Genomic DNA, 14,045 nt, shown 5'->3' with positions numbered 1-14,045 from the left:
AGGTAGCGGGAGGTGACATCAGGAAACTTGGATTATGGAATGGGGAGCATGCAGTGGGCCAAAAGAGGCTGAGGCCACAGCAGGACCAGGTTCCAGGGACTTAAAGGCTGACAGTGTGAGTAGGTGGATTTGCAGGTAGAATAATGCAGAAAATAAATCCACCAACCTCGGAGCTGTCAGGTCCAAGAGAAACTCGGGACAAATGGCTGTCTAGGGTGCCTCTTAGCATACATGCTGGCCTCCAGGCTCACTTAGTACCTGTGCCTCTTCTCACCTCACCCCACCCCTACCGTAAACTTCTCCAGCTCACGGGCTTCCCTTCCCCCAGCTTTCCGTTCCTATACATAACCCTGCCATTGCGGACACACACTCTCTTGGCTCTTCTTTTCTTCCTCTCTCTTGCCCTTCTCTTGCTTTTCCCCCCCGCCCCCTCTCCTCTCATGGCCAGGTCCAGTCTGCTGGCCATGCTTAATCTACTCCTTCCTCTCTCTGCTCTGGATTTTTCCACATGCCCCTGGCTTTATTTTCCCTCATATCGACAAGAAAACCTTTCCCGCAACCATACCTTGGAGCGGTCACGTCCTCACTTCATACAAGAGCTGTGAAGGGAGATGAGTTCAAAGGTCTCAGCAGCAGTCTGGGGTAATGGGGTGAACATGCAGCTATAGGGGCAGGGCAGATTCAGAGATGGTGCAGACATGCTGCATTTTTTTTTTTACTGTGTAGGGCTAGAGATCTGTGCCCTGGCTCGTGCTGGGGGCAGGGGGGCAGCCAGGTCTGAAGCAGCAGAGCAACTGTTGGCATTCCGGCCCTCCCCTTGCCTCCCGAGTCCTGTATCATAACAGCAGTAGTCTCCAGAGACAGCCCCAAGCAAGCAGCAGTCAAAACAAAGCCAAGAATAAAGCCCAAAGTGCCAGGCCGAGGAGCAGACAGGAAGAGCCAGCGGTATGCAGTGCAGTTCCTGTCCAGGGGAGAGGGAAAAGAGGGAGGCAGAGGTAAAAATGGGGCCACTTAGGAAGGGCTGGCTGTACGTGGAGCCCCACCAGAGACGACCACTCAGTTTAGAGTCAACTGAAACTCTTTACTCCAGCCAGCTGGGACTACACTCAGGTACCAAGTATAGTGTAGCTCCTCCAGGTGCTGAGCAAAAACCACGTCATGATCTCTCACAGCTGTGGGGGTTTGCATACGCAGGCAGTTTAACAGAAGCTAAGCTGAATTAGCAGGGGCATCTTGACCTCGGGCTCCAAGTCAGCTCAGACATCCCGACCTTTGGTTCCTAGAAGAGAGTTTTGGTAAATTTCTGTGGGATTCTCCATCCAGGAGATCAAATTCTAGTTAAACTTAAAATGGCCTCAACAAGAATACAAGGGGCTGGAGAGGTGGCTCAGCAGTTAAGAGCACTGTCTGTCCTTTCAAAGGACCCGGGTTCAATTCTCAGCACCCACATGGCAGCTCACACATGTCTGTAATTCCAGTTCCAGGGGATACCTTCACATCAATGCACATAAAGTTAAGTAAATTTAAAAAAAAAAAACAAAGAATCAGGTGCTTAAAAAAAAAAACAAACAAGAATGCAAGATGGAGGAAGCTCTGTACTGTTTGAATCTTCAGGGTGTGTCGCCCTCATAACCCAGGAAATGCCTGGGGCAAAGGGAAGCCAGAAGTGGTCCTGAGGAGGAAGGACAAACTCTGTAAGGTGTACAAGAGGAACCACAGGTGTAGAGCCTTCCCAGGCCCCACCCCAGACCCGGTGTCCTGAGCTGGGCCTCTGCCCTCAGCTATGGGTGAAGGTTGGTGCCTATGTCGAGGAGGGCAAAGGATAACCTCAGCAAGCTGGCTTCGGCTAGCTCCTCTGACAACGTCTGAGTCTGCTAATAAAGCTACCCTGTTTGGATCCAGGAGTCTATGGCCACCATGTTATTAACTGTCTAAACTGGGATACGTTTGAAGGAAGACAAAGTAATAATTTACTGCAGGATAACAGAGCAAACTAGGCCTGCTCTGGGCACACTGGGGTTTGTGGTCACCAGACACGGGCAGGAGGCTGTGCCCAGAGCTCCCACTCCGGCCCTCGGGGACACTCTCCCTCTGGTCCTGCCAGCTCTAGTTCAGTCTTAGGTATAAAGCAGGGTTCAGGTTCTGGAATACCAGGACCCTCTTCAGAACCAAGCTTGAGGTTGGGGAAGTGCTTGCACCATGGCCTTCTTTTCACAGCTTCTGCTGTCTAACAGAGGCCCCTCCGCTCCCTTCAGGAGAACACAGCTCCCAATGGAGTGGGCTCCTGTCTGTGGCTCAGCGTGGGCAGAACAGAGAAGCTGCCCGAAGCCTGGCAGCTCTGACTGATGCAAAGATCACATGTGGTCACCACCTTCCTCCTGCCCGGGACCTATGGGGCAGTGCCCCTGCGCCAGCACAATGTGAAGTCTTCAGTCTCCTTCCTTCTGCTTCCCTCACCTTCCTAGCCAACCGCCAAGAGGCAGGGATGGCCACCACCTTCTGGGCCCTGGCACTCCTTTAGTTCACAGTAGCCTTTGCCTGGATTGCGGGTCACAACAGGTTCCTGCCAGCTCCTGTCCTGAGTGCATCTTTCCACACTATAAACACAAGTGGCTTTAAGGAAGACGAGACCAACAAAAAGAACAAAAACAAAAGATCCTTCTGTGGGAGGAAAAGCGTGCTAAAACAAAAACATCACCAGAGAACATAACTTCCCTGTTTAAAAAAAAAAAATCATTTCCTCCTTTATCTCACCCCAAGGTAGCCTCTGAGTCCTCAGCTGCTGAAGCAATGCACAGGAAACTCCAATCCCCCAAACCCCAAAGGCAGTCCAAAAATCCACAAATGGGCTCAACTTGGACTCGAGGAGGATTTCTTGCTGTTAGATAAAAGCTAGAATTCCTCAGGAACTTGTGAAGCTGGTTCCCCTCTACCAAAAGGAGCCGTCCCTTATCACCGGCAGAGGGGACAAATGGCCGTCTGTGGTGGCTATTAGTATACCCAAGTGCACGCTGGCCTGCAGGCTTCCTCAGTAACACAAGGACCTGTTTTATACATTTCAAAGTCCATGCTAGTCCTCTATGCTTCTCCAGCTCACAGGCTTCCCTACCCCAGCTTCTCATTCTCCTTATAACCCTGCTGTTCTCAATGTTCTCTCTCTCTCTCTCTCTCTCTCTCTCTCTCTCTCTCTCTCTCTCTCTCTCTCTCTCTCTCTCTCCCTCCCCTCCGCTTCTGCTTATCACACTGTTTTCTCTATCCTCTACCCCTGCCGTTCTTTTCTCTTACACAGATAGCCCTGGCCATGTTCGGTCTACTTCTCTCTCTGCTCTGGACTCTTCCAGATGCCTCTGGCAGTTCTCTCTCTCATCTACAACAAAAACCTTCCCCTTAACCACACCATGGAGCAATCAGGTTGTCCGTTTATACACTCCCTCCTCTGCCTGTGAGTGCTGTTATTTCTCCAGGGCCCCACCAGAACCACACAGTTTTGCCCCAGTCCCCAAGCATGAAGAGGGGCTGTGTGTCCTCCAATAGGGGAGGTCAAGGGCCTTCTGGACTGTTGCAGACTCAGTAAGCCACACTGAAATGACTGGGGAAGACACTCTACAGGGCTGGGCAGGATGACTTAGGAGAGCCCTGAAAACTCTGAAATTATAAGGTTGACACCCCATCTTCCCACCTGTTCAAGTCTCTTCTAACTGAGAAAGAAACCAAAAGTAATTTGTTGTTGAGGCCAGACGTGATGGCACACACTTTCAATCACCCAGGAGGCAGAGGCAGGTGGATCTTTGGAAGTTCCAGGCCAGTCGGAACTACTTAGTGAGACCTGTCTTTCTTTCTAAAGGGGGAAGAGGTTGAAGGCCTCTTCAGTTCAAGCACTAACTGCTCTTCCAGAGGACCTGGTACAATTCCCAGTTGACAGCGAACTGTAACTCCAGTTCTAGGGCGTCTGGCATCCTCCTGTACCCTCTGCCAGACTGCATGCATGTGATGCACAGATAGGAGGCAAAACACCCTGGCTGTCCTGGAACTCATTCTGTAGACCAGGCTGGCCACGACCTCAGAGATCCATCTACCTTTGCTTCCTGAGTGTTAGGATGAAAGGCGTGCACCACCACATCTGGCTAACATATATATTTTTTCTTTTTTTTTCTTTTTTCTTTTATGTAGATGCTGGGGATCCAGTCTTGGGTCCACTTTGCTCTACTGAGCCATCTTTAGCCTCTGGTAGATTTTGTTGGTTTGTTTGTTTGTTTGTTTTTGAGACAGGGTTTCTCTGTGTAGTTTTGGTTCCTGTCCTGGATCTCACTCTATAGACCAGGCTGGTCTCGAACTCACAGAGATCCGCCTGGCTCTGCCTCCCGAGTGCTGGGATTAAAGGCGTGCGCCACCACTGCCCAGCCTGACTAATATATTTTAATAAAATAATTTATAATAAAAAGAAATGTTCCAAGCCGGGTGGTGGCGCACGCCTTTAATCCCGGCACTCGGGAGGCAGAGCCAGGTGAATCTTTGTGAGTTCGAGCCTGGGCTACAGAGTAAGTTCCAGGAAAGGCGCAAAGCTACACAGAGAAACCCTGTCTTGAAAAACCAAAAAAAAAAAAAAAAAGAAAAAAAGAAATGTTCCTCCATCAGGAATTTTCAGAGTAAGGACCAGGAGCCTCGGGCGTGCTGGGGGGTGGGGGGCGGTGTCCTCAAAGCTTCTCAAGAAATTCATGAAGTATTTTTTCCCATTTCCTCAGCGATGTGGTGGGGTTCTTCACAGGCTACATGGCGATGAGAATTTGCAACAGAGCAGATGTGGAGACAGGTGGGAGCCAGTGGGTTGTGCGGCCAGAGGCACCAAAACACAACGATGCTGCTCTTGTCCCTCAGTGATTTTGAAAATACAGTTCTCTTCTCCCCCACTTCCTCCTCTTGCCCCCTCCCCTCACCCCTCCTCCTCCTCTTCTGATGTGTGTGTGTGTGTGTGTGTGTGTGTGTGTGTGTGTGTGTGTGTGTACAGGCTTGTTGTTTTTATTTACTTAATTTTGATGCCAAAGTATGGTACCAGTGCCTTAGACACCTAAGCATATCCTCTACCACTTAACTATAATCCTAGGCCTTGGTTTGATTTTTTATTATCTTGGCTTATTTTGTTTGTTATTCTTGACGTTTTGAGACACGGTCTAGCTATGTGCTCATGCTATTTGAAACAGTGTCTTACTCTGTTGCCCAGCCTGGCTGGGGACCCATGATTGAACAGCCTAAGGAATGTTAGGGCTACAGGTGTGTTAACATGCTTAGCTCTTGTTCTTTATTTATTTTTGTGTTGTGTTTATTTAGTGTGTGTGCGTGTGTGTGTGTGTGTGTGTGTGTGTGTGTGTGTGTGCAGGAATGAGTGCTTGTGGGTGCTCTCATTCCACAGTGCACATGTGGCAACCAAAGCACAATTGTGGGGACCAAGGTGCTGTCTGCAGGCTCCAGGCACAATGATCATGCTCAGGGTACCTGCAGGGTGGCCAGTGCCAAGGGCTGGCTATCGTACAGCAGCCTGGAGCTCTCGAAGGTCCTGCCTCTGAACACGCTGCCACTGAGCAATAACAAGATATCCAGAGATGAAAAGTGGTTCATTTTCTGGACTAAATCTCCTGGAAAGACCTCTATGGTCCATGGAAGGTCTATGGAGGCCACGTTGGTATCTGTCGTCTGCACTGCCACTGCAGGTGTGTTGATGTCCGTGGTCTGTGCTGCTGCCAGAGGCCAGGATGATGTCTGTGACCTGTGCTGCCAACACAGGGGACCAGTTTGATGTCCTTGATCTGAGCTGCCTATGGCTGCTGTGGACGAGGAAGCTTCATTAGCAGTGGCATCGATGAGTGCAGACTCATAACTCAGAATGTGACCCCGAAGGCCTCTGTGACAGCCTTTGATCCCCTGCAAAAAATTAAAACAGTCCAGACAGGAAGCTATTGAAGAGAGTCCTTAAAAACTGTAATAAAGATGTTGAAGTAAAGCTCTTCCCAGTGGACGGCTCCTGGCAGGGGATGGGTGTGGGTGGGGAGGGACTCAGTTCTCTTTAAGGGGCTGGCCACTGTGAGTTTGACCATGCTCCAGTGAGTGCATGGGAAACACAAATTGGGCTTTGTGGAGTTTGTTGTTTGTTTTTGGGGGGAGGGTGGTAGAAGGGTAGACCTGGGAGGAATGGGAAGCAGGTGTGATTGGGATGCATTGTACGAAATTCCAAATAATTAATAAAAATATTATGTTGGGAAAAAAAAACAAAGGCATGTATCACCACCAAAAAACAAAAACAAGCAAAGGACAACATTCAGAATTTAGTTCCTTTGGTCTACCACGTGAGTTCCAGGAACTGAACTCAGGTCACCAGGTTCAGTGATAAGCGTCATTACCACCATGCCGTCGCTCTAGGCCTCGTGGTCTTATTTTGAATTTAACTATGCTTTAAGTTTTTCAATTTCTATTTGCTTTTTATTTATTTATTTTTTTCAAGACAGAGTGTCTCTGTGTAGTTTTGGTGCCTGTCCTGAATCTCAATCTGTAGCCCAGGCTGGCCTCGAACTCACAGAGATTCGCTTGGCTCTGCCTCCCGAGTGCTGGGATTAAAAACGTGTGCCACCGCTGCCCAGCTTCTATTTCCTTTTTAAAATTTTTATTATTGTGGGAAGGGGTGTGTGTGTGTGCGTGTGCGTGTGCGTGTGCGTGTGTGTGTGTGTGTGTGTGTGTGTGTGTGTGTGTGTACATATGTGGCGGTCAGAGGTGTCCAGTCGGTTCTCATCTCCCACACTTATGTGGGTCCAGGAACTGAACTCAGGTCCTCAGGCTTATTCAGCAAATGCTTTACCCACTGAGCCATCCTGCTGTCCTCAATATCTATTTCTAGTATCCATATCCACTTTGTTTTTTTTTTTTTCCGGGGGAGGGAAGGGTTGAGACAGGGTTTCTCTGTGTAACAGGCTCTCCTGGAACTCACTCTGTAGACCAGGCTGGCCTCGAACTCACAGGGACCCACCTGCTTCTGCCTCCCAAGTGCTGGGATTAAAGGCGTGCGCCACCACGGCCCATCTCTACAACCACTCTTGCGGTGCTCAACACGGTTGTTTATAAAGGGGCCTGAGGCTCAGACGCCTCCCCCACCCTCAGTTACTGTCTGCTTCTCTTTCCTTGCAGCAGGCAGATTTTCTGAGATGTCTACTTGCCCCCTGACTCCAGGGCCCTCCCCTGTGCATCCTCACCAATGGTCCATTCCTGAGCTTCCTCACATTAAGGCCCCCGAGGCCCCTCAGTGTAGGGGGAGAGTTCAAGAGGAGAAATGGAGTCTGCATTTAATCTGCTTTCTCTTTTTGTCTTCCGTCTTTTTCTCTGCTTCCTCTAACCTCGTACCCAGCCCCCTTGGCCTCACCCCTAAACTGCTCTCAGATCCACTTATGTCCACGCGGTCGCCTTGCCTCACACCACCGTCACCTCCAGCCCGCAGCTCTCCCTGCAGTCCGACCAGCCCGTGTTTCTTCTTATACACCCCTTTCCTGCTCACACTCTGCCAGGGCCCTCCGCTGACTCAGGAGGAATGCGTGGCCACAGCCTGGCACAATTCACCTTGCTGGCCAGCCTCTGGGCTGCCACCTGTCTGGCCCCATGTTCCCTCTGTGTGCTAGCCCATCTGACCTTGTCTCCTCCTCAGGCACACAGTGTTCCCTGAATCACTATCTCCAGAGGTCCCTTTGGGAGCTCCTTCACCCAGTCAGGCTTCCCTGGCTGTCCACTGACTTGAGTCGGGGGACCTGTTTAAGGGGTTCCCTAATTTCATGCAGAATTGTCACCACTGTTCTAGACTCCAAATTCCTTGAGGGGACTCCTTTATGCTGCATCCCCAACATGTCTAGAACTTGACACCTGGCTTGAACAATTGTAGTATAAACATGAGTAGTAAGGAGTAGGCTGCAATCTCCATCACTCTGGAGTCGGAGGCAGGGGGATTGCAAGTTCAAGGCCTGCCTGGACTACAGAGTGAGTTCAAGACCAGCTTGGACAGCTTACTAAGATCCTGTTTCAAGGCAGAGGCAGGCGGATTTCTGTGAGTTCGAGGCCAGCCTGGTCTACAGAGTGAGTTCCAGGACAGGCTCCAAAGCTACACAGAAACCCTATGTAAAAACAAAACAAAACAAAACAAACAAAAAGATCCTGTTTCAAAGTAAAAGATAAAGGGGTCTGAGGATGTGGTTCAGGGGAAGAGCACTTGTCTAGTATGTATAAGGGCCTAGGTTCACTCTAGTACCCCCACCAAACAAGAAGGAAAAGAATGGCGGTCCATGTGTGCTATCACACAGCCCTCTCCACCCCCTCTCAATGCCTTCCAATCCAGAGAAGGCAAGGCTGGGTCCTGCTTTGCCCAGGGGCCCAGAGCATGGATGCCAAGAGCTCCCCGACACCAACTGCCTCCTGCTGTTGCCCTGACCAGGTTCCCAGAAGAGCCTGGCTATAGGCCACGCTTTTTCCATCAATGGCCAAGACACGAGGCCGTCAAAACATAGGCACACAGCGCAGTATGGCTTTCTTCCCAGGCACACTGCCTGCCCAGCTGGTCAGAGTTGACCCTGCTGGGGACACCCAGACCAGTGAAGGTACTGGCCACAAAAGCAGTAGCCACACATACCACCCAACTCGTCCCATTCACCACTCATAGACAGCATGCCTGAAAGAGACAGCTCAGAGCCAGGTGGTGGTGGTGGTGGTGGTGGTGTACACCTTTAATGCCAGCACCTGGGAGGCAGAGGTAGATGGATCTCTGTGTGTTGAGTTCTCTGGAAATACACAGAGAAACCTGGTGGGGGCGGGGGTAGCGTTTAGTGGGCTGAGCACTTTCCTCCCTGGCACTGAGCGGTGAGGGGAGGCGGCTAGGTTGAACTCAGACTCTCTTGCTGCTAAGGCCAATCAGCTAGGAAAGGCTCTAGGGGAACACTCACTTCCTATGGAGAAACTGCTGGTCTGGCTAAGATCTGGGAGCTGCAACCTGTCCCCGGGAGAAGGAACATCTAGGGACATGCAGAGGGTAAACAAGGAGTGTGAAAAGGACCATTGTGGGTAAGTTCTAACAGGTCAGGTCAGAAGGGCCAGCCAACACTGCATTCCCCAGGAGACTCTGGGAATAAAGGATCATCAATTCCAGGCCACAGGACCTTTTTCTAGGCACTGCCTAAGAAGCTGTCACCATCATACCCCTACCCAAGTGCCCCTTCAATAAGAAGCCATGATCTGAACTGGCTTCCAGAAAGAGACAGTGGCTGGCCCTGAAGATGGAGGAAAGTCTAGTGTGAGCTCCAAGCAAACCAGCCTCCTTGGGACAGCTGGAGAGGATGAAGCACCTGGTCCCAGGGCAGAGGCGAGCTTGCTGCTCACAGGCTTGCAGGCGGAGCTCTGGGCATTATTTGTATACACAAAGTGCTGGAAACAGTGGAACCTGCCCTCCCCGCCTAGGTGCTGGGAAAAGCAGAGGAGAGTGAGCGTTTTCTCTTCCTGGGAGCCTTTCAAGGTTTATCGCTCACTTACCCAAGCCCCATACAAAGACAAAACATATTCTGGCCAAGGTAATTAAAGATTGTTTATGGATAATAGTTTGGGACAGACTGAGAAGAGACCTGCAGTGATGTTTCCCAGGAATAGAGCGACAGGTAGGTCTACAGGGGTGATCCAGACAGACAAGAGGACAGACAGAAGGATAGGGAAATGAAACTGAAAGGGGAAAAAAAGAGACCCAGTCCCAGCAGCTGTGTCTGTGCATAGGTTCCAGCGCTGCCCTGGGCCCCAGGGGATGAAGAGGGATACTGGACCTTGGTCCTTGATGGGCTACCGCTCCTCATTCTCTGCTGCCCTTCACCCAGCAGGCTGGGAACATGGGCAGATGATATTTCCAGGGCTGAGGAGAGTTAGTCTGGGTGGACAGAGGATCAAGGCTCTTGGAGGGTCCCTGGAGGGTGTAGAGGCCTAGGTGGTATGGAATTAGCAGCAGCAATGGGGGGATTCTGGTCAGGCACCAGAGGACTAGGGCAGAGCCACCGCACAGCAGGGCCCATGTCCAGGGCAGGTCCCCCCACCTGCCCTGCCCACCACACCAACATGGTGCAATAAATAGTTTTCAAGTAGTAAGTCAGTGTCCATCAAGAAGAGAGGCAGAGGCTAGCAGACAGGCCGGGGCATAAGACAAAAAGTCCCCAATCACCCACCATGCCTTCTCAAGTTTCTCGAGCTCCATCGAGTCTGTCTCAAGTACTACATGTTGACGTTCATCAGCGTCCTCACAGACACTCCCTGCAGTGGGGCTCGGCTTCTCAAACCAGTGCCAGAGCCTGCTCGGTGAGGTAAGAGCAGGGCAGCATTGTTCCTACAGCGTCCACAATGGCTTCCAGGTGCTCGTCCTGTGCCTGAGGCCCACAGAGCTGCATGAAGTCTGCCAAACGCAGTAAGTACTCAAGGTTGTGGCCAGAGAAGCCCCGGCAGGCAAGGATCTGTGTGGCAATGACCTCCTCTGGAGCAGGGCCCAGGTAGCCAGGGTTCTGTGGGGTGGCCACATAGGCCAGTGCTGTGAGGGGTTGGTCAGGGGTATCCTGAGGATAGAAGGTGACTTCCTTAGTGTCGTAGCCTCCGAGTACTGCTTCTCTCACATTCAGATACTTCAGGGCCTCGTTCACCTGCTCCCCTCGAACCTGGTACGCCACGCCCCAAGTGCAGCCCTAGGAGAAAACAAAGACACCTCCAGTCAGTCACATCGCCCGTTGCTGGTCCCTCCTTCACTCTAGAATGTTACCCTAGACGCACCCCACAACTGTGCTCTATAAAGGAGTGGGGGTGGGGTGGGGGGGATGGTTCAAGGGGTAAGGGTACTTGCTACCATGTCTGATGACCTGACAACCTAAATTCAATCCCTGGGACATACACGGTGGAAGGAAAGAATTTACTTCCACATGTCCTCTTGCCTCCACATGTGACCTAAGCGTGTGCACAGGAGCACACATGGAAATAAATGTAATTTTTAACATGTATGTGTATGGGTATTTTGCCTGCATGTATGTTTGTGAGCCATGTGTACCTGGTGACCCGGTAACCTCGGAGGCCAGAAGAGTCAGATTCCCTGGAATTGGAGTCACAGGTTGTGAGCCACTGTGTAGGTGCTGGGAACCAAACCCAGGCTCTTTGGAAAAGCAGGAAGTGCTTCTAACTACTGAGCCATTTCTCCATGAAATTTAAATAAGTAAATAAACAAAGTGGTTGGCTGGCTGCTGAGGTACCCAGAAGCAATAGGCCTCCCTTTTTTTTTTTTTTTTTTTTTGAGACAAAGTCTCATATAGTATAGGCTGGCCTTGTACTCACTATACAGCCAAGAATAAATTTGAACTCACAGACATCCACCTGCCTCTGCTTCCTGGGTGCTGGGAGTAAAGAGAAACTGTGCCTGACAGTTTCACCTTTTAAAGATTTATTTATTTATTTTATGTATGTGAGTGCTCTATCCACACGTACAACTTTATGCCAGAGGGAGGCATCAGATCCCACTATAGACGGTTGTGAGCCACCATGTGGGTGCTGGGAATTGAACCCAGGTCCTCTGGAAGAGCAGCCAGTGCTCTTAACCTCTGAGCCAATTCTCCAGCTCCTGTTTTACCTTTCTTTTTTTTTTTTTTTTTTGTTTGTTTTGTTTTGTTTTTCGAGACAGGGTTTCTCTGTGCAGCTCTGGAGCCTTCCTGGATCTCACTCTGTAGACCAGGCTGGCCTCGAACTCACAAAGATCTGCCTGCCTCTGCCTCCCGAGTGCTGGGATTAAAGGCGTGTGCCACCACTGCCCGGCCTATTTCACCTTTCCTAAGGGTTGACATAAGTGGACTTGCCCCAGAAGACCAGCAGGTCTATGTATATAGTTCGCCCCAGGAACTAATGAACTTATTAGACATACTTAACTCTCACACCCCACTCTCCACCTAAATTCAGGCCTGCATCTTTTTTGTGTGTGTGTGTTTGTGTGTGTGTGTGTGTGTGTGTGTGTGTGTGTGTATAATAGGGTCTCTCTGTAACTGTCCTGAAACTCACTCTGTAGATCGGGCTGGCCTCGAACTCACAGAGATCCACCTGCCTCTGCCTCCCGAGTGCTGGGATTTAAAGGGTGTGTCACCACTGCCCGGCAGGGACCTGCATCTCAATAAGCTGCTCAGATGGTTCTCCAAGAAGCACTGAGTTAGGCTACACTTCCACTCCCCCAACAGTGACCCTCTGCACCCTTACATATTGGATCCCAGGACTCCTCTCCTGACTTTGCACTTACCTCACGATCTTCAAGGAGAGTCACCACTCGGCCAGGCTAGAGGGAAGCAAGGTTTTGAAAAGACAAATTAGCTATTAGCACTTCCAGAAGGGCTATGGATGTACCTTAGTGCAGGGTGTTTGCCGACCAGGCACAAGGCCTTAGGTCCAATCTCCAGCAAAACACACACACACACACACACACACACACACACACACACACACACACACCCTGAGCTTTAATCCTGTTGTGACTTGAGCCTGTGATTCCAGCGCTCCAGAGCCTTGAGAGGGAAGGGGTTGCCATAAGTTTGAGGCCACATAGCAAAAAGTAGACAAGAAATAGGAGGAAGAGGAGGAAGAGGAAGAAACAAGTATATCTGTCAACAGCCAGAAGTGCTGACCCAAGCCCCAAACCTCAGAGAGTGCCATTCATCCAGTGACATGGTCAGAGAGTGATGGGCAGACGCGGAACAGACAAACAGCGGGTGGCCCTGGCTGGTAATCAACGCAAGAATCCACAGGTGCAAACGCCAACCTGAACCCCAGGCACACAAATTTCAACCACCAACCAAGTTTACACATTTCCTTCAGTTAGCCCAAAGTCCCTGACATTTCAGGGCATGGGCGCCCACTCTCCTGCTGACCCCACCTCACTCCCCTGGGCACAGTAGGATGCTCACCATCTTGTCGTTGCCCCTGTGGAAAGTGTCTCCCTGCCAGAACCGGCGGCTATAGCCACGTACAAAGCCCACACGGCTGTCGCTGTAGGCAAAGTCCGGCTTCCATACTAGGGAGCCGTACCCGAAAATCCACAGGGCTTGGGGGTCGCCATCCTCCCAGGAGGGCTGCGCGGATGGTGCAGGGGACAGTGAGGGAGGTGGGGTGCTCTGGGCTGCGGACTCCTGCTTCATGGTGCCGGGCGCAGGGACGGGCCCAGGCGGCCTCCGGGGCTGGTCTCCGGCACGGCACGGAAAGACCGACGGACGCGTACACCTGGCCTGGCACCGATCGGTCGCTCCAGCTGAGTGGTACCCTCAGAGGCGCTCTTTAAACCCTTCGGCCGGGAGGGCCCTCCAGCTGCCTCCAGCTGTCTCGGTGATTGGGGCGGAGCAAATCTCCTTTTGGCCAATCACCTTTGGATTTTGCTTCTCGATTAACCGCGCCGCCCTCCAAGTGGGTACCAGAGTAGCCCGCCCCCCGGCCCAACGAGCGTGCTGATTGGTTCAGCTCCTCCTCCGTGGCAGACCTGGCTGGAGTGATGCAACCGCAGGGAAGGTTTCCCCAGCACCGGCATGCAGCAAGGGCGCGTCGGATTGCGTCAGGCTGCGGGTACTGGGAACGGGCCTGGAACCGGCGCGGGCACCCGCCGCCCCCCCGGGAGGCCCTCAGTGACCCGGGCGGTGTCTCCCCCGCAGTCCAGCCGGTGCACTTTGCAGAATCATTGCCACCCAAAGCGGTGGCTAGTGCAGGGCACGGTCAGAAAAAACGCTCTGGGAGCCACAAACTCTAGCCTCTGGGGCCTCGCCTGAAAGAAAGCACGCACTGCAGAGAAGCTGTCCCTGGCACCCTCCGCATTCCACTCTGGTGCCTCATGCTGTTGTCCATGTGAGCACTTGGAGAAACTGAGTCACCGGGCGGTAGAGGGTTTTGCCAAGGCTGCAGTTGAGTCAGACTGGGTGGTGCAAGCTCGAAGGCCTCACGTGAGGGCTACGCCCCGGGCCAAATAATGTAGGACCCCTGAGTTCAGGCGGGTT

At 51.7% G+C, this 14,045-nt stretch overlaps 1 protein-coding gene across 1 annotated transcript; it reads right to left on the bottom strand.

Annotated features, from left to right (window-relative positions):
* Positions 1 to 9,580: 9,580 nt before the first annotated feature.
* Chac1 (ChaC glutathione specific gamma-glutamylcyclotransferase 1) lies at positions 9,581 to 13,449 on the bottom strand. The gene is made up of 3 exons (XM_052723422.1): positions 12,972 to 13,449; positions 12,311 to 12,346; positions 9,581 to 10,727 (listed from the first exon to the last, which is right to left on the bottom strand). Exons 1-3 carry the CDS (start codon positions 13,200 to 13,202, stop codon positions 10,326 to 10,328), a joined length of 669 nt encoding a protein of 222 aa, XP_052579382.1. The 5' UTR covers positions 13,203 to 13,449; the 3' UTR covers positions 9,581 to 10,325.
* Between the last annotated feature and the right edge of the window lie 596 nt (positions 13,450 to 14,045).

Source organism: Peromyscus californicus, unplaced genomic scaffold, assembly GCF_007827085.1.
Source record: "Peromyscus californicus insignis strain IS unplaced genomic scaffold, ASM782708v3 Scaffold_7__1_contigs__length_154581171, whole genome shotgun sequence".
Taxonomy (NCBI): Eukaryota; Metazoa; Chordata; class Mammalia; order Rodentia; family Cricetidae; genus Peromyscus; species Peromyscus californicus.
The sequence above is the reverse complement of the archived record's forward strand: the minus strand, read 5'-3'. Positions and strand labels throughout refer to the sequence as shown.